Source organism: Dermacentor variabilis, chromosome 7, assembly GCF_050947875.1.
Source record: "Dermacentor variabilis isolate Ectoservices chromosome 7, ASM5094787v1, whole genome shotgun sequence".
NCBI classification, from domain to species: domain Eukaryota; kingdom Metazoa; phylum Arthropoda; class Arachnida; order Ixodida; family Ixodidae; genus Dermacentor; species Dermacentor variabilis.
This window is the reverse complement of record NC_134574.1, coordinates 171,708,070-171,735,768: the sequence shown is the minus strand read 5'-3', so window position 1 is coordinate 171,735,768 and position 27,699 is coordinate 171,708,070. Positions and strand designations below refer to the sequence as shown.

The 27,699-nt window shown below is 43.8% G+C and overlaps 1 protein-coding gene across 1 annotated transcript; it reads right to left on the bottom strand.

Annotated features, from left to right (window-relative positions):
- Nucleotides 1-2,436: 2,436 nt before the first annotated feature.
- Nucleotides 2,437-20,405, bottom strand: LOC142588494 (uncharacterized). The gene is made up of 3 exons (XM_075700306.1): nt 18,300-20,405; nt 3,874-4,166; nt 2,437-2,744 (listed from the first exon to the last, which is right to left on the bottom strand). Exons 1-2 carry the CDS (start codon nt 18,472-18,474, stop codon nt 4,006-4,008), a joined length of 336 nt encoding a protein of 111 aa, XP_075556421.1. The 5' UTR covers nt 18,475-20,405; the 3' UTR covers nt 2,437-2,744; nt 3,874-4,005.
- Nucleotides 20,406-27,699: the final 7,294 nt, after the last annotated feature.

The window sequence follows — 27,699 nt, the reverse complement described above, 5'->3', positions numbered from 1 at the left end:
AACTAACACTATCAATATTTTAACAAAACCATCTATTAAATGAAATCTAGAGCGCCTACGCAGCGCTGTGTTTCGTGTTTACCACGCCCTTCACATGTCCGCATACGCTCTCGACCAGAGCTCGGCCAAAATGTATACTTTGCATTTGTATCATGACACGATGCAAGATACTCAGGTAACAAGTATTTGAGATACAGATACAATATACTACCGCACTTATTATATCCGATACGATACTCCCACTTGTATCTGAAGATACTTCGATACATTCGCAAATCTCTCGTTAACTATCTATGTAATGTAGCAGCAAACGCGTACGCACAAAAATGTTCGCTGGAAAATTTCTCAACTCCGACCAAACTTGTTTCATTTGAACGAAATGCCTGTTACTATTCCAAAACTTCTTTCCTTTCTTGGTCAAAGTATAATATTTTCATTCCGAAACAATTTATTGGGGTTGCCTTAGCTGCCTAAGATGAAAGCTCTTTATACCCCGCGCTCTCAGCGATTTTTGCTTGTCGCTTTTGTAATTGATGTGAGTCGCCGCTCTGCTTGCCGACCATAACGTATAAAGAAGCGCTAATCCTTCCGTAATGTGCAGCTTTCGTAGCTTATTCATATTTCGCAGAATTTTTAACGTAGTCCAAGAAATTGGTTTTGGTACAATATAGCCGCCTTATGCAAAATTTCCCGGAAGCAGCACCATCCACGCTTTGGTTCATGGCAGCCGAACTTACACGAGATCCTTCAAATCGCTGATGTGCAAAATGCACAAGAGGCAAGGCAACCCCATTCTTGCGTTCTTCAGACTTCGTAACAAAGCACCACGGAAGAAAAACTTCGATAACAACGCTACAGCGGCATCACAATTTGCGCGAAAGACGCCGCACGCGTTACCAGCGCAGTACGGTTGCTACGAGCAAGTGTCATGGCACCGACACAACTTAAAACAAAAAATCAAGAAAACAAAAGGTCGGCTGCGCGCAAGCATTGGCGTTTTTGTCGAGACGGCGTGAGCGCGACCACGTGACTCTGCATGCTCCACCAATAGGGACGCGCAGAACTCATCGCCTGCCCTCGCTGGAGGGCTCTGGCAGAAAGATAAAAGAATGTCGCTGTTTTTAGTTTTATTCGAGTGGCTTAGTGGCAGCTAGAGGAGCAGAGTTCAGCCAACGTTTATATTTCCGCACGGTGATGTTGTGATAGCCAGTACCTTGTATCTTAATATACACGATACATCCTTTCATGTATCGGAAATACAGATAGCGATACACGTCTTGCAAGACTTGTCATGATACAGATACAAGATACCCAAAGAGTATCTAAGATAGTATCCGCGATGCACGTATCTTCGATACTGCCCAGCACTCCTCTCGACATCTTACCGTTACCCGCCGTGGTTGCTCAGTGGTTATGGTGTTGGGCTGCTGAGCACGAGGTGGCGGGATCGAATCCCGGTCACGGCGGCCGCATTTCGATGGGGGTAAATGCGAAAACACCCGTTTACTTAGATTTAGGTGAACGTTAAAGAACCCCAGGTGGTCCAAATTTCCGGAGTCCTCCACTACGGCGTGCCTCGTAATAAAAATGGTTTTGGCACGTAAAACCTCATAATTCAATAGAATTGACACCTCACCGTCAGCACGCAAATTACAGATCTACACAGGTCTGAGTGGTTTATTTAGAATTAACAACCGTACCGTTGCAGGCTTCGGTAACGACACGTAACCAATTAATTTGACAACAAAATATTGTGGACCGATAGCAGCGTCGTGAGGCAGGGCTACTATCATAAGTTGCTGCAGACGTCGTTTCTAAGACGTATCCATATTTCACTTGCTCGACGGCAACAGTTGATTTGTGTATTAAGTGAAGAAAAATTGGAAGGTACAGCCCTTCAGGATCGGGTGTATCGTAGTCATAAACACTACTCAGGAAATAACAAGGCAGACTAAGACATGCTCGTGGCATCCTGACGAAGAATAATCCTCTTTAACCGCCGTGAAATATATATGCAGCTAGAACATCATTTCTTTGAGAACTGGATGAGGGAGGTGAAAGCGCAGTGCTTATCTTTTAGCGCCTGTCAGTGGCTCCAGCGTGCACAGGGCCCATTAAGATGACGTCCTATGACCGTGAAATAGTGGAACGAATTACCATGCAGTGTGTTTGAATCTAGCAATTTTCTGCAAGAGCTAGAACTTTTCTTCAGTTAGTTGAGAAAACAAATTTTTTTCTCTCTATGTTACACATTATGTTACTAATGTTATATTTGTCTATCCCTGTGCTATATTTTGTCAATATTCTAACTATAATGTTGTGTATTTCCAACATGCGCTATGTTTATTTGTGTGATATATGTCTTTCTCAAAGTCTGTGCATGCCATTCCTGCTAGGGCCAAAGAATTGCACTGCAGTATGAATAAATAAATAAATAAATAAATAAATAAATAAATAAATAAATAAATAAATAAATAAATAAAATAGAATGAACAATGAACAAACAAGGTTGCATATCTGGGATCTATATCGCCACAAGTCTCGCAAACGTCGATGCACATGTCTAAATAAGAGTTATAAAAAGTCCAACAACTTCCAAAATATTTTAATATCGCCAATTATTTTCCACGATCGTCGTTTCTTCAAGAAAGCTTACAAATGCACGCTGTGCACACATTTGGGATGCTTCTGTTAGCCATTCAGGCAAGAGCTGTCGTTGTTGTTGCGGCATTAATAGCTGTTCGCTGTAAAAACGAAATATAAGGTTCAGTGTAATTCCAGGCGTACTTTTCGGCGATGTCTCGATGTTGTCTACACATCTCTATATATTGCGTTCTGCGGCATTAATTTTGTTCCCCGATATGTATGGTCATGGTGTACCCTGCACAGCGCCCACACTAAGAAAATTGGGTCAATAAGCGACTCTTTATAATAACTTTATCTGTGAAGCTATATGATAACATCGTCGAGGAGCTGACAAATGGAACGCGATTCCGTGATACAGTAAAATTTCGATTTACCAAAATTTATATTTAACGAACGTTTCGATTTAACGAAGTGCTTTCGACTGCTCGAAACGTATACCTTCATAGATCCTAATGCGTTGACAACTTGAAAAGTAACAAAGTGAACTATTGCTGAAACAGGGTACACAGACAAAGCATAAGGCGAGTATAGGCGACACACACGGGCGCCGACTTTCGACTTCGTCTGCTGGCCTTGGGCCTTCGTCTGTTCGCGCTAGTCGCCATGGCCTAACCTAACCAAGAAGCCATAACGAAGTAAGCTCAACGTCTCGCCCGATTTAACAAACTTTCTACGAAAATGTGGGTATCACCGCGTTGCACTTCAGGTGATGGACGTCTGCATTTAAGAAATACAACACTCTTTCAATGAACTCGCTGGCTCAGAAATGCGATATAAGTGCGCGCTGGAAAAAAATACATGCCTCTCTTTCTTATGCTATTGCTTCCGAATAATTGCAGTGTGATTCTCAATAAGTGTTCTCAGTGTTCTCTATTTAACAAAATTCTAGGTTGAACGAAATTATTATCGGGTCCCATGAACGCAGAAAATATCGAGGTTCAAGTGTATCACGCAAGACCAGCGTAAGATAAAAGAGGACAGACGCGAAGAAGGCAACACGCGTCTCGCTTCGTCTTCCTTTCTCTACGATTGATTCGTGTCTAAAAAATATGCGTTGTCAAATGCACCACACACACACACACACACACACACACACACACACACACACACACACACACACACACACACACACACACACACACACACACACACACACACACATATATATATATATAAGAAGCCAACAAAGCCACCAAGAATAACACAGGGGAAATTACTTGTACTTACCGGTTGAGTTAAAGAAATGGCAAATATGCCAGAAAGTGGATGGAAAAAACAGCGACGCGGCAGTTCAACTGGTCGAGCATCGCACGCACCAAGGGACGAGGCGGGATCGTTCCCCACCTGCGGCAAGTTGTTTTAAGGGCCCCATGTCGCAGAAAATCCGGCGTCTGGCGTGCAGCGTCGGACGTCGTCGGACCACCCATACCCTGGCTCTCCATGCCGCTGGTCTATCAACATTTGGCCACCCATTGCGCAGCTTGCAGTTGCAAGTCCATTGTTGAACGCACACGCGTAATCTGGACAAACAAAAACGAAAAGGCTCGCCTCATTCCAGAGGCCTACCTAATCAATAAACCTGGTCACAGGTGGGTAAGCCAGGCGTGACACACACTACACAACAACAACAACAACAAAAATGTTTTTTAGAAGCATCTAATCATTAAAATTATCGGACTTCTTGCTTTAGCGCTCGCCTTTCTTGCTTTGCTTTTGTCTGACAAAATGTATGGTGTACGCATGTGTGAGTTCTTCCTATCTATATGGGTGTTTAAATGTAAAAAAAAACATTTAGTCGTGAGTCAGGGCTCGTGTTTCGTCTCTATTCTTCGTCCGTGTTTTTTAGTGCGCGCTGTGTGTAATAATTATGCAGATGTACCGACTCGCCCAGCTGGCTACCGTGCTTCCAGATGGCGCTCGCATCCGCCGCGTCGCGGCCCACTCAAGAGGCCGCGTTTCTACCAGAAAGCCCGCCTCCGTGCATAGCGCTCGCCGCGAGCGTTTCCCGGTAAACATTATGCTTACACACGCTGCAGTTGCCGGAAAGCGTGGGAACCAGTCACTGAATGCTATTGCGTGCGAGTCTTAAAGGCGAAGCTTGATCATCCTCAAAATTTTTTTTCCATCCACTTTCAATTCCATGTATTTATCATTTCTTTTTTTCAATAAGTACAAGTAATTTTCTGTCTGTTATCCTTGGTGTCTTTGTTTGCTCGCTTCTTATGATATGATAAATAAAAATCGAGCCCCTCGGTTAACCCCTTTCTTCTCGTTCATTATACATTTGCACGTGTTTGCTTACATTGCAGTGAGGACACCACAATACGGAACCACAACTCTGTGTTATGCACTGGAACTGTGCACGCCATAGCCACTGTTCTTTCTCCTTCCTTTTCTTTTCCCCCCTATCGGGCACGCATCTTCCTGCACATTAGTTTTCCCAGTTCTGCCCGTTGCAATACACGTAAAGTAACACAAGAAAAACGTGCCGTCGGCTGTTTCGTCAGGGAAGTCGCAGCCTGGTTTCAATAAACTGATTAGCGCCGAGCTCAGTGCAAATTCACTCTTTCTTTCCCTCTTTTTTTTTCTTTTCTTTTTCTTTTTCTAGTGCGAATGTGCTTGGCACATGTTGTTGGGCCGCTCGCTTATAAGCCAATTCTAAACTAGACCCAGTGTTCTACATCAAGCAGTCGTATTAAACAGACTCTGACTACGTATACGTGAAGGAGAAAGCTTGATATCAACTTATGCGCGTGAAGTCCGGTCCGCCTCGTGCAATCGACTAATTGCATTAGAGTGCCCTTTGAATTTTGCCCACGTACTTGAATTGTGCCTTCTTAGCATAGCGCCTTGTAATGTGCTGTGTGGGCTAAGCAAACTTAGGAAAAAGGTCTTGTGATAACAAAATTCGTGCATACCACGTTAGGCTCTCTTGCTCTGGCTTAGATATAGTGAACTCTTGAGTACTGCTTAAATGGAAACTAGACAAAATTATGTTGACGCGCAGTAGTAAGTTGACCATCTACCATACCAAGAAAGAAGCCACCCTTACCCGCAGAGTAGGCTTGATAGGCTCCTCTGCAGGTGTGAGTGGTGACGCCACTTTTAAATTGCCGCGCCATAGCTCCTCGTCACGTCTTCAATCATGACGATGGTACTCAGACTGAAGCGTCTGTGATTAAGTAGCAGTTACATTGCGCTCTATAGGGACCATACAGGTAGTCTAGAAAGCCTTCGGGAATATTTTCCGTATCTTAAGATCTGTATCTTAAGATCTGTGACGTCACAGCGACGGACTGGCGATGCTGTTACGGCACGGAATTCAAAACGAGAAACTTTGGCCTCTCTTTTCTCTTCCGCAAGTAACCAATCTTCTCGGGCCTACAAACAAATGCGAATGGAGTCTTGAACGAATAAGTCACCAATATAATCTGATGTATACTGCTTCTTTGACATGAAGGAGGAGTGGTGTTGGTTTTGGGCAACACTCTTTTCATTTGCCGTTTCATCAGTTCCATTTGTTTCCATTTTGTCGATGGCAGGTGGAAGCCAACCGGGAAAGTTTTTGAACAGAGAAATCCCAGAAAAGATTTAATCTTTTCGTGTAATTTCATGGAGCAGTATCATGGTCAGACGGGGAAATGTACGCAAAACTATTCAGGATACGTTATCAAGGACGAAATTCATTTATCTTTTTTTTTTGCTGATGCTGTGATCTTAAAAGAATTTTTGCGGTTGCATGTGGGTAAGTGCCAGCAGCAGGATGACTTGACTGCATGAAGAATAAAATGAGTTTGGGTCATTTTCTTCTATGGGGACTTTACCGACCCAATTTAACTATCCCTCACGAAGTATACCCCAAGACAGCTGGTCATGAAACGAGCGAACGCCACAGCCTGCGGAGAAAAAGTAGACTTCAGGGGCAATTAACTCGTCCACGCCAAAGGCTCACTGGAGCACAAATGAGGCAAGCCCTGATGATTTCGAGAAACGTCGCTAGCACGTGCGTACGGAGGGAGTGACGAGCTGTAGCCGCAACCAATCCGGTGTGCCCGGCACCGACTCCGCGAGGAGGCGCGTGCGTCTGGCGGTAGCAAGCCCATCGTGTCTCACATTATCACACGGACAGCGCTGACTCTCAACTGAATGATTATTGCACGCGTCGTGAACTCGAACGTGAACACGCATGCGCAACACAAACGGAGACAACAACAAAAACAGAAAACACCAAAGGCAACGCAGTCTGTTTACAGCTCGTGCGTGTTTTTGAAGAATCCCATCTCCTTATCGCTTAAGGAGACAGACGGCTGGCTGATACACTTCGTACTGTTTTAGAGCACAGCTCGTAGTTGAGTAACGAAGCGTTTTAGCCGTGTTGGTATTAATGATGAGGCTTATGGCACGCGAAAAGACGAGGACACAGAAAGACGTGATACACACAGGCGCTGAAAATCAATCATTACAAAATGATGAATAAGTGGGCTAGTTGGTAACGCATATTCATAAAAACTTAGAGCCCTAAAAACGTAGTTTTTAGTTTTAGTACGTAGTTTTGTACATGTGTTTTCATGCCAGGTTTGTGGACGAGAATTATACGGGAGATGTTCCATGGCACAGGAAATGATCGTGTTTTGAGGCAGGCCCGGTATGCAAGTTAGGATTGGACTAAGCCCATCACTGAATTATTTATTTAAGGCCATTGGAATTCCATCAGGGTCACATGAAAGCAACGGTCTTGCGCTGCAAATGCTTTGGCGACAAGTTCTTCACTAACAGGCGCAGTGCTTGGCGCATCACCATTGTGCAACGGAAGGTCGGACGAAGTGGGATCACCGCCCCTGCTGAAAATTGATTCAATGTGTTGTGCAAACGCATCTGAAACGTCCTGTGCTCGATAGTTCCATGAACACTTGTTAACAAAGAAATAGAATCTGTTAATTAAGGGAAAATGAGAATATAATAATAATAATATATAATATTTGGGATTTTACGTGCCAAAACCACTTTCTGATTATGAGGCACGCCGTAGTGGACTCCGGAAATTTTGACCACCTGGGGTTCTTTAACGTGCACCTAAATCTAAGCGAGGGAAAATGAGAAATCCACCCAATCGTACCAATTGCAACAAAGGAAACCCACATGGATTCCTCGAAAGAAAAGCCTCGCAGTTGAAGAAAAATTCGTCCTGGTCCGGGACTTCTCTCCACTTTGCGGGTTTCCGCAGAACTATTACGTCAAATAGAATCTGTTTTACTTGGTACCGACCTCAGTTGTGCATATTTGCAGAAATTTTTAAATTTCTTAGAACGATCACTTTCTACTGAGTTAATGTAGTTATTGTGATCACGATCATACAGTTTCTCGCTGAGATAGCATTTTTCTTTGAATTCAGCTTTTCATTTTTAAGGTCCGCTCTTCACTCTTCTGTGGGCGCGCTTTTTGCACTTCGATTATTTGCGAAGCTCATTCGAAAGCCAAAATGCGCAGCGTGAAGGGCGACTTCGCTTTAGGGGAACGTATGCACGCATTCCCTCCTGCAGAATGCAAGTGAAATGTCGGACACGATAATTTGCATCATCTGACTTTACTATAAGGGACCAACCTGCCTTATAGAGATAGTGATAAAAACTGACGTAATCCCCAGCGGCGAAATTATACTGCTGAGAGCGCGCCACTTTTGGTGCACTTTACTTGAAAACTTGTCTGAGTTTTGCCACAATTGAAAGACAAGGAGGACACTTGTCTGCTCGAACCAGATTTCTGTGATGATGGGAGGCACGCACGCTTTCCATGTTCTACAAACAGAACTGCATTATGTTACCATGCGAGTTCAGCACACAGTTCAACTGTAAAAGGTTGTTGAAAGAAATTAAACCAAGAAGAGTAGATCCTTTATGTGTAATATAGTCCTTAGGCTTAGACATCGACAGGTTTTCCCATAGTATTCCAGGTACGTTAAGATCTCGAAGTCATATGAAGTCATTCTTAGCGTGGGAAGAGATGGTGTCCTCAACTGATTGTGGACGCGCATGGAACAAAAATGGATTCATCGAGGGTGATATGTAAAACGACGCGAACAGTATGCGCTCTCACCCGCGGCAGGACAGATCTACCCATACAGATTCGGGCACGGCTTCCAAGTCAGCAACGACGACGACGACGACGACGACGACGACGACGACGACGACAACAACAACAACAACAACATTATTATTATTATTATTATTATTATTATTATTATTATTATTATTATTATTATTATTATTATTATTATTATTATTATTATTATTATCCGATCACGTGACACCTCTGATAGCTTCGGAAGCAGCTGAACTTTTGGCTCGGGCGTGCTTTTTCTGGCTCCAACGTAAAGAGGCCTCCGCATCAGTGCAAACCTTGTCGAAATAGCGCGGTAAGAACCAGTAGAATATAGCATTACTGTTTTGTTTAGGTGTTCCTTTCTGGCAGCGGCCACGATGGCTCAGTGTAGCAGCTGCGATATTTCAAGGTATACCCCTCTCTCGTTGAACGAGGCGGCCCCTACGTTTCTACATATTGATAATTCGATATCGATAACAATATCGAAGAACTGTCAGTTCTTGTCGATAACCCCTCTCTCCCTCAATTCGCACAATATCAACGAGCTCAGAAGCCACATGTGGAGAAACGGCCGGATTCTTATCCAGCGACAAGGAGCTGTGTTTCGATGTGGGACCGAATAAAAGAAACCGTAGAGATGTACTGACGGTTCGATGTTCCCGGTAGCAGCACAATCCTACATTCGCTGACATGGCGTGACGCCGAGTCGGCAGGGCGTCTCCGGAAGGCAGATTCCATTAGCAAAGGGAGAGGGGATGGGAGGACGTCGAGGTCCGGTTCGAGTGCTTCGTTTGCTATTGTTGTTGTTGTTGTTGTAAGAAATGACCTTTTTAAGAAATGCCGCCCCCGAAGAGGAAACGCAAGGACACAGAGGACCTCGACAGTTCACGACAAGAGTTGATAAATTTCAAAACAGAAGTTGTTGCTGAATTCAAAGCACTTAAGAAAAGTTTTCAGTAATGAAGCGATACCTTTGATACAGTGGCCGAATTTCACAGGGAGGTCAAAAAATTTATGAAAGAAATTAAGTCACTTAAGCAAACAAACTCAGCAGGAGGAAAACCGCAAGCTAACCCAGCGAATCGAAGGCCTCGAACGGTATTATCGAACAAACAACATTGAAATTAAGGGCGTCCCTGCAGACTATGAGCCACTTCAAGCCCTCGCAAGGTTGGTTGAGTTTGTCGGTGAGCCTGTGACCGAAAGCGGCATTGATATTTGTCATAGAGTGCCAACCGCAAAAGGAGATGAAAAAAACAACAACAACAGTGTCGTGCGGTTTGTGAGGCGAGAAAAGCGTAATGCAGTCCTTAAGAAAGCAAAAAAAAAAAACGCGGGTCACGACAGCTGCGTTGGGGCACGGGAAAGCGAGTGCCGTGTACATAAACGAGCACATCACCCGAAAAAAAGATACTTGGCGCTGCGAGGCAGGTGGGGTGGAAGCATGTATGGACCAAGCACGGGAAAGTCTTCGCAATTCATAGCTCCCCTGTGCTCCGGCTCATCAGCCCCGATGACGTACAGCTCATGATAAACAATGCTGACGAGCCGTGATAAGCACTTCAGAGCGCTCTCTTTCAATCCCAAGCTTACGTCTTATTTTGTTGTAGCGCCAAGGTGGCTGTTGCGCCGCAAAACATAAAAACACTGCGAAACAATAACTCCCTAGCTTACCTTCATCTGAATACGCGATCATTGGAAAATAAGCACGATGATATAGATTTGCTCATTGATTCTACTGGTGCTCACTTTGACGCCATAATGATATCGGAAACTTGGTACACACGACCGTTCCGTTTACGCGTCCTGGCTATCAAACCTTCGTGGAAAACCGTCCGCAACGTTGGGGCGGTGGCGTGTTGCTGTTGGCTGGTCGCGCTCACAATGTGCAAATTCTGAAGGAATTCTCTATCTCAAATGATAACTTTGCGATACTGACTGTGCAAAACGGCTCCAACATTATATCAGTGGTATATGACACTCGGTGTCAAGTTTTTTTGTATTTTTTCAGGAAATGTTAGAATTATTGTGTCCCAAAACAAATATGTACTGTTTCTCAGCGGTGACCTGAACATAGATTTGCTATCTGTTTCCAGAGTTAGTAGTGATCTTCAGGCAATGTTCACATCCAGTGGATTTTAATATGTTTTAAATGAACCAACCCACATCACTGGTTGAACAGCGAGCTTACTTGATCTCTTTATTACAAATGCAAACTGTGAAATTGTGTCACGTGGAACACTTATGTGCGATATTGGTGACCATCTTCCTGCCTTTGCTTTTATTTCCGATGTAAACGAAGCAAAGCGTGCACGCAGCAGTCCCGTGCGCACGCAGGGTATGACAGACCGTTCCCTACATGTCTTTCGAATGGAAGTTCGGATTCGCGATTGGGGTCACGTTATAGCGTGCACTGACGCAGATAGCGCGTACCAAGCGTTCATTGTGGATTTTAAAGCTACATATAAAAACATTTTCCAGATTTCGTTATCAGAAAACGTAAGAACTCTCAAAAACCTTGGATAAGCACTAAACTTGCACTCACAAGCAGATAAACTTGAAAAACCACATGTACTGCGAATGTGAGAAAACTAAAGATATTGACAAACTTAAGGCTTTCAAGGTGTTTAGAAATAAGCTCAACGGTAAACTAAAAGCCGCGAAGAAAGAGTATTATCAAGCCTATTTTGACGATGTGGTGAGCAGCTCTGCTCTGTTCTGGAAGCGAGAAAACAGCCTTATAAGACAGACAGATGTTTCAAATGTTGGCAGCATGCTTGTGAACAACCGCGTTGTCCGCGCGGCAGACCTTTTAAATGTTTTAAATGATCATTTTATAGCTGTTGGAGAGTCTACAAGTTGAAACAGAACAGGCATACCCTCGATTCATAAAACAGCAAATTTTTCTGGCAGTATGGTGTTTTTTCCCACAAGCGAGAATGAAATTAAAGATGTGTTTTACAGCCTAAAAAATTCCAAGTCACGTGAAGCAAAAGATGCGCAACTTAGGCCAATTAAATTTGTTATTAACATTATTGCGCCCATTTTGTTGAAATACATAACTTATGCTAAAGGCTCGCTACTTTTCTCCATCTGCTAAACAAGGATCGCAAATTAGCACTGAAACAACAGAAATGCCCAAGCAATGTAGAAAGAACATGAGTAATGCAAGCTTTCTTTTCTGTTTCCCGCGGAAGCCTACATGGCAACTTCTGATTTTTGGTTGTAGTCGGTCATTTATGTTTTTCTCAGCCCAGTCATGTAGCACCTTTATTTTCGTTTACGCTACAACCAGGGATGTTTTCCTTCCAACATCTGTCTACGGCACACAAGTGCTTGGCGGCCTTTTCTTTTCCAGAAAACTGCCGATCTTTTTTCGGTAACGATACAGCAGCGATTCAGTCTTAAAATTTTCGTTTGCTACCACGCTCTAAAGATGTTGAGGGGTTCTTCTTGAAGCTTTTTTTTAAAAACAATAACTGATCGTGTGTTTAAAACTGATCCTACTTGTCTTTGATAGCAGTCTGTCTTCTTTTTTTCACTAATTAGAACAAGCGTGGTACCTAAGTATACCAGAATAAATATTCCTGCTGTAAACGTATGCGTCCTCCGTTTGACCATTCCATATATATATATAGTTGTGGCTGAGGAAATCATGCTGGCCCCGGTAGTAAAATCAAGAATAAGAGAAGGCTGGTCCACCTGCCGAAACGTCAGTGAAATATACGGTGCTAATTCAACGTACGTCGTACTCCCTCTTTCTTGATATATATATATATAGATATATACGCACACACGCACACGCACGCACGCACACGCATATATAAATATATATATATATATTTATATATATATATATATATATATATATATATATATAGATATATATGCGTGTGCGTGCGTGCGTGTGCGTGTGTGCGTGTGTAAACATATGGCAAGTCTTTCATATATTGCGACCTACAGCTGGTCGTCACGACAGAAATTTATCTAATGAGACGCGCGTCCTGCAGGACCTTCAATAAAGTTTATCCAATCCGATCTGTCGCTCTCTTTTAAAATGAAATCGATTTTGTCGTAGCTGCACCAATTTGCGTCGTAAGCTTAATTTCTTCGTGCTACAACATTGCAAGTTCCTTCGCGACGAACAAAACATCTTGTCCCCTTGACTCATGATACGACATGCTCATCGCTCGAATCGCTCTCGTATTTCGAAACTTTCTTTCTTCAACTCGGTTTGTGCTGAGCATTTCAACGCCGTAGTCTTAGAATAAACGGCGCAAAAGAATAAAATAATGATCCATATTTTTTATAACATTTTTGTTTTATAACTTGAAAAAAATTAAAAACAAAAGAATATTTTTATACAACAATATGGGGCAGGATGTGTAATTGGCCGGTCGATATATTTGAACCCGTCTGAGATGCGGTATCTCAGGAATGTTTTCGACACGGCTTCGTGATGGGAAACTTGAACACTGGCATAGTGCGCTTGGGCCGTAGCGCGTTATGTATACGTCTTGCGCTGGCCTTCAGAAGACATTATCTTGTTGTCTAGTCTTCTCTATCATCTTTTTATTTATTATTCCGATGATAGAGGGCGCTGACCACAGTTATTTATACACTAATGTATATCGTTCGTGTGGAAGAACGAGCAGTACTGGCAATGCACACACAACGACATTACAACATTACACTCAAGATACGGCAAGCTTGCAAGGAACCTCTCACGGCAACGTCATCATCATCGGCAGCAGCATCAGCAGCATCAGCATCAGCATCCTGGTTACGCCCACTGCAGGGAAAAGGCCTCTCCCATACTTCTCCAACTACCCCGGTCATGTACTAGTTGTGGCCATGTCGTCCCTGCAAACTTCTTAATCTCATCCGCCCACCTAACTTTCTGCCGCCCTTTGCTACGCTTCCCTTCCCTTGGAATCCATTCTGTAACTCTTAATGACCATCGGTTATCTTCCCTCCTCATTATATGTCCTGCCCATGCCCCATTTCTTTTTCTTGACTTCAACTAAGATGTCATTACCACGCGTTTGTTCCCTCACCCAATCTGCTCTTTTCTTATCCCTTAACGTTACACTCATCATTCTTCTTTCCACAGCTCGTTGCGTCGTCCTCATTTTAAGTAGAACCCTTTCCGTAAGCCTCCAGGTTTTTGCCCCGTACGTGAGTACTGGTAAGACACAGCTGTTATACACTTTTCTCTTGAGGAATAACGGCAACCTGCTGTTCACGGCAACAATGTGAAAAAAATCGACAATATCACATGGAATACGAGGCGACGGTACAAATAAATAACATTGTTAAGAACAACATGCTTTTTACATCTATTAGTAGTGCCAGACTCTCGTAGTGCTCCAACAGTGCCATCGCCCTCAAAAAAAAAAAAAAAACATAATGTTATCAAAGCTCACTTTCGCATTGCTCTTGTTGACAACGGGCCAAAGACCTGTTTAAGCATATACATCCTTCCCGCCATTCTTTCCAAGACGAGCACACGTGCCATACATAGGCCAACAACGCGCCCTACTCAACGTTTCCGCGCCGCGCCGGCAGGTTTTGCACGCCTACCGTCAACGCTTCGAATTCGCATGCTGCGCACGCACTACACGCAACGTCGAGGCACGCGGCCAGGATAAACGTTTGAAAGCGGCTGTGTTGAGCTAGGAGGCCACGAAAACCCACGGAGTGCTTTCAAGTGTAGAGTTGACACTGAGAAGTATGAGGAGAAGGTTGCCGCTTATGTTGCCAACCGTCCCGAATTCAGCGTGACAGTCCCCACCTTTGAGTGAAAGTCCCGAATCCCGACTTCACCCAGTCAATACGGCCAAATGTCCCGAATTTTGCTTGTTATCCACTTATTAACAACCAATAAACCAGGTTTCCTTTTTATATTGCCCGACAGCTCGGTTGCGCATTCATATCTTTTGGCGTCCGTTGCAGTGTCGTATACATAAAGACAGTCTTGTTTTTGTTATTGTTCTAGCTCTGTTGTATAGACCCCAACCATTCACAGTACCTCCATTTATTTGTATTAGTGGCCGTGTTAGCCTGGTAAGCACTGCATTTTTCTTGTTGTAAATCGCGGATCGCAGGACTAAATATAGTTGTTTAACTTTGTTGTAAGCACAAACTAGCGGTTCCTGGCACTGACAGGGTCGGACGTTGCCAGTCTACGTCACCCCCCCCCCCTCCCCGTTTCCCATCTTGACTTCCACTACTCAAGAGTTGGCAACCCTGGTTTCCACAGGTCCACAGGTTTTCCGGCGGTTCAACCGGTTCTACTCTCGCTGTTCCAGTCGCCGGTTCGAACTCCCCACCGGGGCGCCATTTGCCGGCTCTCCCCTAATTGGCACACTATAGGCTGCACTGGAAACGCTCTGCCGCCCGTTCATACATACAGCGTGCAACTGAACTGGCGCAAGCCGATTAATTTCTGATTGCATATTTTCCGTGCTGTTTTCCACATGTTCTCCATGTTTTCTCTTGAGACAACTGCTTTCTCTTCTACCGTCACAACACCAGGGCATCACGCTTTTATGACAGAACTTTTTGTCGATTCGACACGACCGACTTCGTCTGTCTGTCGCCAAGACTGAAATTTGAAAGGTGACGACAGCTTCGAGTTCCGAACGGCGACAGAAAGATTTGTTGTCACCACAACAAAATTTTCTCAGCCTACTTGCCCTCCATAGGTGCGCCGATATTCCTATTCATTCACGAGTGACGCAAAACTATTATCGAGACGCGTGTGCCTTGTCGATTCAAGCTTCAAGTTTAGTTTATTGATAGAAAACGTTCTGGTACAGAGCGAGGTCCACAATCCACGCTATCTAGGAGACTTCTCGTTAGAGGATGTATAAAATGATACGATGATGAGATTCTTACAATAAATATAAGAATGTATAAAGAATAAAATTTTTAATTTCTGGAAGATATGAAATGAAGATCTTACCTTTGTAAGGAGGAATGTTTTATATGTGCATTCATTTGTTCTTCTCGTACCTAAGTGAGTTGCGAGCAACGATGGAAATAGCCGAACTGGCAAAACGCAAGTTACAAATTTACGACTTCGCGACGACAACAGTCACCAATATTTAGAGCGCTGAAATTTTACAATTACACGAAATTTGACACGGCGAATCGATGTCACAGAGGATACTGATGCAATAAATTGCAGTACACGAGCACGTAGCGATGTGAAACACACATAAAGCGTTGTAAATGTGCCATAGCTGCATATCGTCCCGTTATCGAGCGCTGCAATTCATTAATCATGAATAAACTCGTCCGAGAGTCAATTTTTACGGTACTGTTATGTCAGACTACTGAGCTTTGCAGAAGTCTTATTCACGAAATAACTGTTTTTTGTATGTGAAGATGTGAACGTGGGATGAAAATTTGCGCCTGCTTTGAACGCTCGCTACAAGTTAGTCTGATCGGCGGGCTCTAAAACAGACGCGATTCCTGAAATTTTTGGCATTCATTTTTATTCTAGAGCCACGGTGCTCAACGCTTACCCTAGTTGCAAATGATTGCGCCGTGTCTGTGGTAGCGCCCTTAATAGTAAGGATGCGAACTTCAGTTCACATTATCATTTCATTCATACAATAATTCAACGTTGTGGAGAATACGGTGACATATTTATGGTCAACCTTTCTACTACCATAACATATCAATCAATCACATGTCCCGTCAAAATTTTGAGGATATGTGGTTCTCGCCGCGCGCACACTCCATTTTCAAGTTAGATTTTTCTAAATGCAAATTTCACCGAAATTGCGTCAGCGACTGCCTAACTAGAAAATTCATCCTTCGACAATGCATTTGAGCGAAGAATCGAAGTTCTGCCCGGAGAAGAGCAGTTCCTTTTTTTTTCTTTTTATCTTCGCATTTTATTGCCGTTTTTCTGAAAGCTTTTCTTTTTTCTCTCCTTTTTCTTCTTTTCATGAGACGCGAACAGAAAGAACAGAATTCATTGCCGAAAAGCTTCCGCGGGATATGCGGGGAAGTATACGAAGGCACCCACAAGGGCTTCCTTTGGCGGTTTGTTGTTTCTTGTATGCGACAATTCATTACTCCAGTGACTAGTGAAAGTGAGGCGACACAACGCCAGCCATGTCGTGACCTTCGAGAGAGAAAGGAAAATCAAGCGGCATTCGTGATCAGCCAGCCAGAGTCAACAGGTGTGGTGAAGTCGTGCAGGGAGGGCAAGCTGTTGCATTCGCATACGGTATCCGCGCATTATAGGCTTTGTCCCTGTAAACGAGGACTCGACTGTTTGGGTAACTCTCTATAAATTTCAATTGCATAAATTTTGCGTAACTGAGTGCGGCACTGTTCCGAGAAGAGTCGGACCGTGCTCCTGTTAAGCGCACGTCGGCAGGTGCTAGCGCGGCTCTTTGTACATTATAACGCATGTGACCTTCCATGCGTTTCAGTATCAACACGGAAACGGTAGCTAAAATATTCATACCGCACATAAAAGCCGTATGTGTGCAGAACTGTGTCGTAGTTGTATAAGCGTATTCTCGCCATCAGCTTTCGTGAAAATTGGCGCTAACTTGATCGAGACCGTTTTAATGTCGCAGAAGACGAAAAGCACGCGTGAAATGATTTTCGACTACAGCAAGCTGACCTGAAAATACAGGATGTATACAGGATCAACGGGCCGGGCTAAGACGCGATGTTCATTTCTCGCGAAGAAAATCGGCTTTCGCGACAAGGAATGTGAGCAGTTACTGTCTCTGTGTGATGCTGGCGCCTATCACATTTAATCGAGGTCAACTAAAACAAATACTACGTTTTTCACGTTCTTGACATACTAGCCAGTGATAAGAAGCAATATTGAAGGCTACCATGATCCAGAGCTGCCTTCGGGTCTTCCAAGGATAACATACTAAAGTGTTCATATGATGTTGCATCTTCTGCTAGCAACGAATGTCATTGCATAACGTAAAATACGCGACCTGAAAAAATACTAACAGGTAACAATCGTTAACAATAAGTAACAAGTGCTCTTGTAAATAGTCAACAAGGTCTGCAAGAGCACTTATTACAATAATGCAAACGTGGATGCCTCGTCAATGATATCTCGCTTCGAAATTGTGTTTCAGGTCATTCATTCGCGATAGCACCCCAAGGAGAGCGCATACGCTGAGAGATATTTGGAACGTCACTTTGAGGAAAAGATTCCACGTTTATGGCGCGTAACAACCAGGATACTTCGCTGCAGAGAACAATTTACTTTGCGAGTTCATAGTGCACGTCGCTGCTGAGTTCGATCTATTCGTTGCAAATGAGCAACAAATATTGATGCAGTGAGGCTGTTGTAACGCTTCGGGGTTACGGGCAAGGAGCAGTAGTTACACGCAGTAAAATCGCCAAGCATTTCCGTTTCGGACATTTTGCTTATATCTACAATCAACACGAGTCGAATATACCGTGGGAAATCAACGATGCGCTTGTTCTAGTTATTGAAAAACGCGTTGTGCGAGAGTGCGTCGAAGGAGGGAAAAAATAAGAAAGCATGCATGTCGTACCTTTGACGCATGGGTGCTCCTCCAGAAAAGCGGCACGCTTGGCTCTCAACTTGCGGATCACCGAGTTCTCGTGTGGTGCCTCAATCGTCGAAAAAATGGATGCGCCAATCACGATGAAGAGAAAGTAGAACGCTATGAGTACGAGCAGTCGCACGTTGCTCCGTGCCAGCCGCATTTCGCACAGCTGTTGCGGGCAGGTTCACCACCACGAAGTCTCAGCACTCGTAACTTTTTCTCTCTCCCCCACCCAGCACAACCACGCACACGAACAATCGCTGTTCAAACAACGATTCGGTGTTTCAGCGAGGTCGGTCGGTCTGCCGTTCACAGGCTCACCGCACGGCGACGAAGACGACGACGCTTAGCCGGCGATTCCAAAGCGGTGAGCGGCAACTCGCAACCCCACGGTTCGGGCTCCACTGTGCGATGTCGACGCCGCGAAAGTACCGAGGGCATTGCGCCTGAATCTATTTTTTTTTTTTTTCAAACCGTCCAAATTGACCCTCTATTTTTCTTCACAGTCGATATTACTTTCCTCGCTAACACCGAATGCACCAGAATCAAAGTGGCGAAGAAGCATGCGCGGGGCCACAACACGACGAAAGCGCGCCCACCCGCACGAAAAAAACTCCGTTCCGCGGCTCCCGACGCCTGCAGTCTGCGGCGCGGCTACGGCCAACGTTGTTGGCTCGACGACGCTACGGGCACGAGAAAATCACGGCGTATGCGATGCTAGCGACACCATTGGACGTTTTGGAGCCTTTATCGCGCCGAAGGCAAGGCTTCATCAGTGAGGTGGTTCTCGCAACTTATTTTAAAGACTGTCCGCGCTTCTTCGGCACCTTTAATAATTAACCACGTGCCATGTTTCCCAAAAGGGAGAGCCACATTTGCGCGCTAACGGTATACAAAATGGCCGACACTAACTCTGCTCTCCTCATGCTCTCTGTTCAGATGCGAGTGAGCAAGCGTTGAAAAGAGAGAGAGAGAAAAAAAAAGAAAGAAGAATGGAGGAGAGCAAGGGGAGAATGCGCATTGGCAGCATCGAGAAAGAGCCGAGCCGAGACAGATCGATCCAAGCCAAAGCCGGTGGACTTCAGCGCCAGGAGCGCCAGCATCCGAAGGCAAAGGCTCGCAGCTTCGGCACCTTCGCGTTCGTAGTATCGTACTGCACGCGACCGCTTTGTGGCGGTGTTGGCGGCTCGTCGACTACGGATAGGAATTAGTGAACAATGGTAGTGCAGTCTCGGCTGCTTGCTTCTGCCGTATACACTGGCCCATCTCATCCCGAGCGTAAAGAGCAATAACAATTTACGCTGTCCGACGGCCTATCGAACGCGGTCGGGCGTATACAGGCGGACGCAGCGAGTCGCGCGGAAATTATTGGCCGACGACGATCCGCTTCGTGGAGCTTGGCAGCTGCGTTTTCGGAGTGCGTTCCTCGCTGGGAAATAACAGCTGCAGAAAGGAAGAAAGAAACTCAATCGAGGAAAACACTGTACTCGATCGCGATCACAGCTGATTATCCTTGACAGAATACATTCGCTTACAGGCCACTTACAGCACAGGGCTTACTTCAAGCTGCCAGACCCTTACTTGCGGCCCATCACGTACCAGAATACCAGAGAGACTAAAGTTAGAAGAGCAACATCGAGAATAACGTAAAGAACAAAAAGCCAGTGATTAATTATCGTTATTTGAAGTACTTGTCCTATTGGCGCGGCAGTTCTTTCTTCCTACCGCACCTTTCTGTGACCACTGCCTCGAATTATTAAACATCAAAATATGCCAATAATCCTCAATGTGTTCCTTTATTAACAAATGCTCACTAGTTAATATAATTATGACTTTCAAGTTACACGTCGTTATTGCAGATTTGAAGACAGCGAGTATTTCAAGCGTATATCCTTAAATTTGCTAGAAACGTCCAGCCTCGAATTAGTTTGGAGAAGTACGGACTCAAATTGTCCAGTGAAATGCATTGCTGCACCAGTTAATGTTTCCGCCCTGTGAAAAAATTTAGCACAGAAACATATTCGCTGGAACAGCAATGCATTTTGTAACAGATTCAGCGTTTGAGGAGGAGTAGTAGATTTTATTGAAGAGAAAGGAGCAGAGGTCGGCCTGGAGAGCAAATTTCTAGCCTGCTAGAAACTGGGGTAAGGGGAAGCGGGAGGTACAAGGAAAGGTAGGTGGCAGGTGATTATGTTATGGTACAATGAGCTACTATATACACGTTGTCCAATACGCGAATGTGCGCTGTAGAGACAATACATGCAGCAGTAATCTTGTCCACACAAAACGTTATCGTGCAGACACATTTCGCACTGTCTGCACGGCTCACAGGTTCTAGAGGCGGTCGTCTAAGCCAGTCTCATGCAGGAAGTTCAAGAGTGACTTTATGGTGCGTTGGGCATGACTAACCCTTCTCCACGAACCTGTTTTTTCTTCCGAAAAGGGGCGGGAGTCCAAGCAGTTAGCACTAGACTTTAGTGTTGCGAAGGTATCTTGTGAAAGTATCGGTGAGTGTAAGCCACACCGAGCCTTAATCGATGGATGAGTGTTTCCTGACTTCGTTATTCTGGGGATGGAGAGTCTCACCGTTGGCTTTGCCATCGTCCAGAGTGGAACTTCCGGTATGTGATGCGATTCGAAGTCCGACGGCAGTAAATCTTGTTGCGACAACACGGCTTCTGAGTAGGCGGCGACTGGTCGTATGCTTGTGACGACCGTCAATGGATAATTCCTGTGTATAATCAGTAGCCTTAGATGCACTCTCAATGGTTCATGTTGCAAATAAACTCGAGCTGGGCAAGCACATGCCTCTGCAATAGTGCCCCAAATAGAAGCACGTCGTGGTAGTTCTAGGCAAATTCTTCGTGCGCGAACCTGAGAACTTCCAAGTGTGCGTATACGGGAGATGTACTAATCCAAGAGAGTACAGGCGCACTGTAACGGAGGTAGCCAACAAAAAGTGCCTGATAGATCATTTGGATGGTCCCCACGATTTTCCAGACATATGTCGAATGACTTGAGCAAAGCTGCCTAGCTGTTTTCTTAATGTAGGGATGTGCTTCCATCAAGATCGATGGTGACTCCGAGAAACTTCTAGTGGGTTACCGAAGGCGTAATCTTCCCATTAATCATTACGGGATGGCAGGTCATTGACTTCCGTGTAAATGCCATGGCTACACTATTTGTCGGTGATAGCTGTATTCCACGACTGTTTAGGAATGTCGACGTTATTGACACTGCATGCTGTAACATCGCTTGTACTTGCATGCGCCTTAAGCTTGTGGTCCACATGCAGATGTCATATGCGTACACAGAGACCGAGACTGTGCCTGCGAGTTCTTTGACGAGTGCAGCGAGAACTGCAATAAATAAAGTTTGGCTCAGTACATCTCCTTGAGTCATCCCGCGATAGACGGGAATGTTCCTTGCATCACCGCCTAGAGTTGTCATGAATATCGTTTTTTCTTGAATATAGCTGGCTATCCACCGATGCATACGGCCATCAATGCCGTATTATTCAAGGGCATCTAAAACTGCATCATGTAGAACATTGTCAAAAGCACCCTTGATATCAAGAAAGACCACAGCCGCCAATCCACCGCGACATTTCTGATGTTCAGCAGTCATTACTAGGTCAATAACGCTGTCGATTGACGACCTACCCTTTCGGAAACGTAGTCCTTATATGGCAATTGGTCATGCTTTAAGTATTGGCTGTCTTTGATAGACTGAAATTGCAATGTTGACCTTAAAGCCGATATTAAAAAAGGTAGTTAGCCAAAATTTGTTTAATTAGAGATCGTACAATCGATTGATGAGCAAATTATGATGCTAGCCACGTTTATAAAACTTGGTCCATAAGAAATATGATTTTGTTTTGGTAAGTGAAACAAATTTTGCGCCAATAATACAACAAACAGAGACTCACATTTGCAATGCTAACTGCCCACGTTTGCAGTTAGCATGCTTCGCCAGCAGTTGTTCCGCCTGAACATTTCTTACGCTATTAGCATGGGTTCCACTAAACGTCCATCAACCTAGTATCTAGAAGGCAATCAATGGGCGTAGAACACTCTTCCTTTTTACTCTCCGGATCCTTCCCAAAACACTTGGCCTTGAAAGCCCACGTGTCTATACAGAAGACTCGTCTTCTTTGAACTGCAGCCAGAACCAGACCAAATGTTCCACATCACCAATATCAGCTTAATTGGCACAATGCGTGGAAGTGGATCGTTCGGTCTGAAATAACCATGCCTGCGTGTAGGTAGGGTGAGTCCTAATTCTGTACAACGATCTTGGTGACTAGGCCACTGACGACGCAGGATCGATGTGGATTTTTGTTCTACATCCGTTGTAATTGAATGCAATAAGGAAGCTGATCGCTCGGGTACGCGAAGCGCTGTCATATACGCCAAAACTGAGAGCCCCGAAGAACTTTCAGCACGCAAAAAAACGCGCTCAGTGGTCATTCTCCCATTACAAGGACCGCCGGAGGCGCACGAAAATTGGAGATCGGGCGACTCTTAACACGGTGGCACTTAAAACTTCAGAGGTGGCGTGATAGGGACTGACTACCTCACGGACTACGAATGGTTAATTAAGTTCTGCAGGCTTATTATCCAGCTTCTTCACGACGAAGGCATGCGCGCATTCATTAGAAGACGCACTATAATATGCCGTATATGGCAATCCGTGCGGTCAAGAGAGAGAGAGAGAAAACAAAAGAAAGGTATGCAGGTCCAACGCACATTTCGGAATCCGCGCGATGAGGAAATTTAGCGTAGCGGTTAACTTAAAGTCATACAACTAACGGTGATGCGTACAATCTATTTTCATTGATTTTATTGATTTCATTGATTTAAATTTACTTTCATTGATTACAATTTTTCTCTCATGCAACTTTATGTTTTTGCAACACACCGCTCACAACCCATGCCGAATTGAAAACTGCGGATGCACAGTGCGAGACGCCTGCGCGGTCATGTCACGAGGGCGAAGCCGATGTACGACGCCCTTCGGGGGAACGAGAGTAACGAATGGCGCATTCAGTGAGGTTTACGACACATATCTCTACGTTTAGGGATCGCGCACCTTTTGGGTCACAGTGGAGCATGCCCGTTCTGGAGGAGTGACCACACGCCCAGTAGCACACACTGAATATATAGATAAATAACATTCCAGTAAATCGAGGAATCCGTTGAATATATAACGCGCTATTCTCTTAACTGATCAGTGTGCGTACTGATACTACTTTGTCGGTCAGCATACAGGAGTTACACAAGCCCGTTTGCTGGTACTCTTATCGTTTATTCACCGCATATATATATGCGGTATATATATATATATATATCGTTTATTCACCGCATATATATATATATATATATATATATATATATATATATATATATATATATATATATATATATATATATATATATATATATATATATATATATATATATATATATATATATATATATATATATATAAGTGGCGTAGCCAGAAATTTCGTACGGGGGGGGGGGGGGTGGAGCTCACGTTGCAGCTCGGCCTCCTCCTTAAGAGGCAGCTTTAGCTCGGGTGCTCGTATCTAAATACAAGTAGAATGAGAATTCGTTTTTCTCGGCAACGACTGCACCAAATTTGACGAGGTTTGTTGCATTTAAAAGAACAACTTCAATTTAGTGACTGCATGTTTTGAATTTTTCATTTCGGTTGTCAATTCTTTATTAAGATTTGGCATAAATCGCAAATTTTCAGAAAACGAAACTACCAAGTTTAAGGCTCCGTAACTCAACAACAAAAATGATATCAAAATTCTGTGAATTGCATCTAATAGTACATCTACAGCGGACAAAATTATTATGTTATACATGATTATAAAACAATTTATTACTACGGAAATACGTCTTTTGCAGAACCCTTCTACACAACGTAACCAATTCACGTAATATACCAATTGACCTACCAAATTTGTCCGCTTTGACTGTTACAATAGATGCCGCTTAAAGAACCGCAATATATGTTCTTGATGCAGAGCTATTCGTTTGTAAACATCGTGCTTCTGTATCTTTCGAACTTTCGTACTTTTTCAAGACATTTTAAACAAAATTCAGGCCCTAAATCTAAATTCTGTTTCAACAGACACTAGAACTTAACTTTCTCTCTCAAATGCAACAAATTTCATTAAAAGCGATCCAGGGGTTATCTCAGAAAAGAGCTTCTGCGTTTTACATGTATTTGAATAGGCCGCGTCGGAGTTGGGCCCTAGCTAAAGGATCCACTTAAACAATTTGTCGAGGGATCAAATAGATGAATTCATGGATCAAATACATACTACAGTGCCATTGCCAAAGATGCTGCAAACGATTTCTTGAACGCTACGCACTGTCAATAGAAGCAAAATATATATTTTTTTATAAAAGAATATACTCGTATGAGCCAAAACTTGTGCCCGAAATTGCGCCCAAGATAACTGATATCAGTGCTTCCATATTTTTGTCTATTTAATAAGCAAAGAAAATATCACACGAACCTTAGAACTATATCAGTTCGAAACCAGCAAAACAGTGGATGCTGTTGATATGAAAAATGTAAAGGCCATGAAATGAACAAGGTGAGAACAAATATGTTAATGAAACTTTGTCATTCAAGAACCTTGTTTACATTCTTGTACATATACAACGGCCAGTGAAAAACCTCAATTACGCTGTCATTTGTTCCAACGTATTACGCACGAGTAGCTGTCGCCGGTCGTGTATCGTGAGTAATTGCATCGAAATTATAGTCGCAACAGAGAGCACGCATAAAAAGCAGGAGTTCTGCAAAATATACGATGGCCAGTCAAATGAAAGTGAGCCAATGCGAACCTATCACAAACGGAGTACCTTATTTAAAAGTAGTCTAGACATTTGTCCTATTGACTAACGAGTCGCATGATTCCCGTCTCAAAAACTCCTTGGGTTGCTTGTTCAAAAAGTCTGCAACTGACTCTTTCACGTCATCGTCCATCACGAATCTGGTTCCCTTGAGCTATTTTTTCAGTTGCCCCAAAATGTGGAAGTCGCTAGGGAACAGGTCTGAGCTGTATGGCGGATGTTGCAGCGTTTCCCACTTGAACTTTGCCAGTTTTGTATTAACCACATCAGTGACGTGGGGACGGGCATTGTCGTGAAGCAAGATGACCCCATTACTCAATTTTCCACGTAGTTTGTTCTTGATTGTGACGCGCAGCCGATCTGGCGTTTCATCATATCGGAAACAATTGATAGTCTCTCAAGATTTAGCAAATGTTATCACCGAGATGTTTCTCGACTTCTCTAAAGCGTTTGACAAAGTGAACCATGCATTGCTTCTTCATAAATTAGGCGTTCTAAACATAGACCCCTCCGTAATTAATTGGATTCGCGCGTTTCTGACATCACGTGTTCAATTTGTAACCACTAATGACGCTAACTCACCTTTAGCCCCGGTTGACTCCGGCGTCCCGCAAGGGTCTGTGCTCGGTCCTTTATTGTTCCTAATTTATATTAATGACTTGCCCACTCACGTTTCCTCGAACATTTGTCTATTTGCGGATGACTGCGTCTTGTATCGTAAAATAACTAATTCTTCAGATATTCTACTAATTCACGAGGATCTCAATAACAAAAATGAGTGGTGTCGTACGTGGCGCATGGAATTAAACATTAGAAAGCGTAAGACTATGAGGATTTCTCGTACTAACGTGATCTGCCCCACCTATACGCTAACTAACATCCCACTAGAATGTGTAACGTCATATCGATACTTGGGGGTTCACACTGCCAGCAATCTATCCTGGAAAACTCATATTGATCACATAACATCTAAGGCCACTTGTACACTGGGATACTTTCGTCGGAAATTTTCTAAAGCACCATCATCGCTAAAACTCTTATTGTACACAACTTACATTCGTCCACAACTAGAGTACGCATCATCAGTATGGGACCCTGGTCATGACACCCTCATACAGTCTCTAGAGGCAATACAGAATCGATCAGCCCGTTTCATTCTCACCAACTACCAAAGAACTGCGAGTGTCACTAACATGAAAGCTCTCCTTCACCTCCCGCTGTTATCAACCCATAGAAAACTATCTCGCATATGTCGTTTCCATAAAATCTACTACCACAACACATATTTACGTTCTATTTTTGTTCAACCACCACCATACATTTCATCTCGCATAGACCACCGCCAAAAGGTAAACATTCCGCACTGCAACACCGTCGGCTTTTCATATTCATTTCTTCCCCAAACGAGCAAAGATTGGAATAACTTACCCGCATTACTTACAAGCATAACTGACACCAATAACTTTAAAAGCACACTTCAAAGCTTCATGTTATAAATTAATGTTGCGTTTGCTTGTTCTGTATAATAACTGCTTTTATGCCATAATTTTACATTATGGCTTGCATTTCTTATATCGTATGTTCTTTCCTTTCTTTTTTTGTTACGCCATGTATTTTCGCCATGTTGTTTGCCTTCCTTCCTTATTTTGTGATTTGCCTCTGTATTTACTTTTGCCCCTCCCCTCTGCAATGTACAACCGCACCTTGAGGGTATAATAAATAAATAAATAAATAAATAAATAAATAAATAAATAAATAAATAAATAAATAAATAAGTTATAGCCCCTGACGATCGAGAAGTAAAGAAAGTCAACCACACCTTTCCGGCGGAAATGACGGCCTCTGCTTACTTTGGGCTTGGTGAATTCGAGTGTTTCCACTGTAAAATGTGCCGCCCTGTTTCAGGCTCGTAGTAGTAGCACCATGGTTCTACCCGGGTCACAATTGCAGATAAGAAGTCGTCACCCTCGTTGTGATACCGGATCGGATGAGCCAAGGCAGCACCGAACTTCTCCATCTTCGGGCGGTGGTTCAAAATCTTGGGCAACCATTGTGCACTCTAGAGCCGATAACCGAGATGTTCATGAATTATGGCGTGAACCGAACCGTGACTGATGTTCACACGCTCTGAAAGTTCATCGATGTTTATCACCCGTTCTTGTCTCATCAGCTCATAAACCTTTGGTATTTTGTTAGGGGTGATTGCACGATGGCTTTGGCCCGCTCTTGGCTCACCTTTGCAGCTTTCACGTCCTTTGAACCATTTGCTTCAACGCTTCACAGTGGCCAATGAAATGCCATGTTCAACGTACACGACAGCCATACGGCGACTAATTTCTTTTAAGGAAACACCTTCTGCTGTCAAAGACCTTACAACACCACGCTGCTCAACTTCTGGAGCGTACATTATGTCACGCAACCACGTTCAACCCAGTGTATGACAGCATTAAAGAACATTTATGCTCACAGCTGCGTGTTACTTTTGTAAATGAGAGATGTCTGTGTGC

What these genes read in the sequence shown, in the direction of transcription:
- LOC142588494 (XM_075700306.1), bottom strand. Translation starts at nt 18,474, where the DNA reads ATGCGGCTGGCACGGAGCAACGTGCGACTGCTCGTACTCATAGCGTTC. An exon ending in GGAGCACCCATGCGTCAAAG is followed by an intron (nt 4,167 to 18,299) that starts GTACGACATGCA and finishes TTGTTTGTCCAG; the next exon opens with ATTACGCGTGTGCGTTCAAC.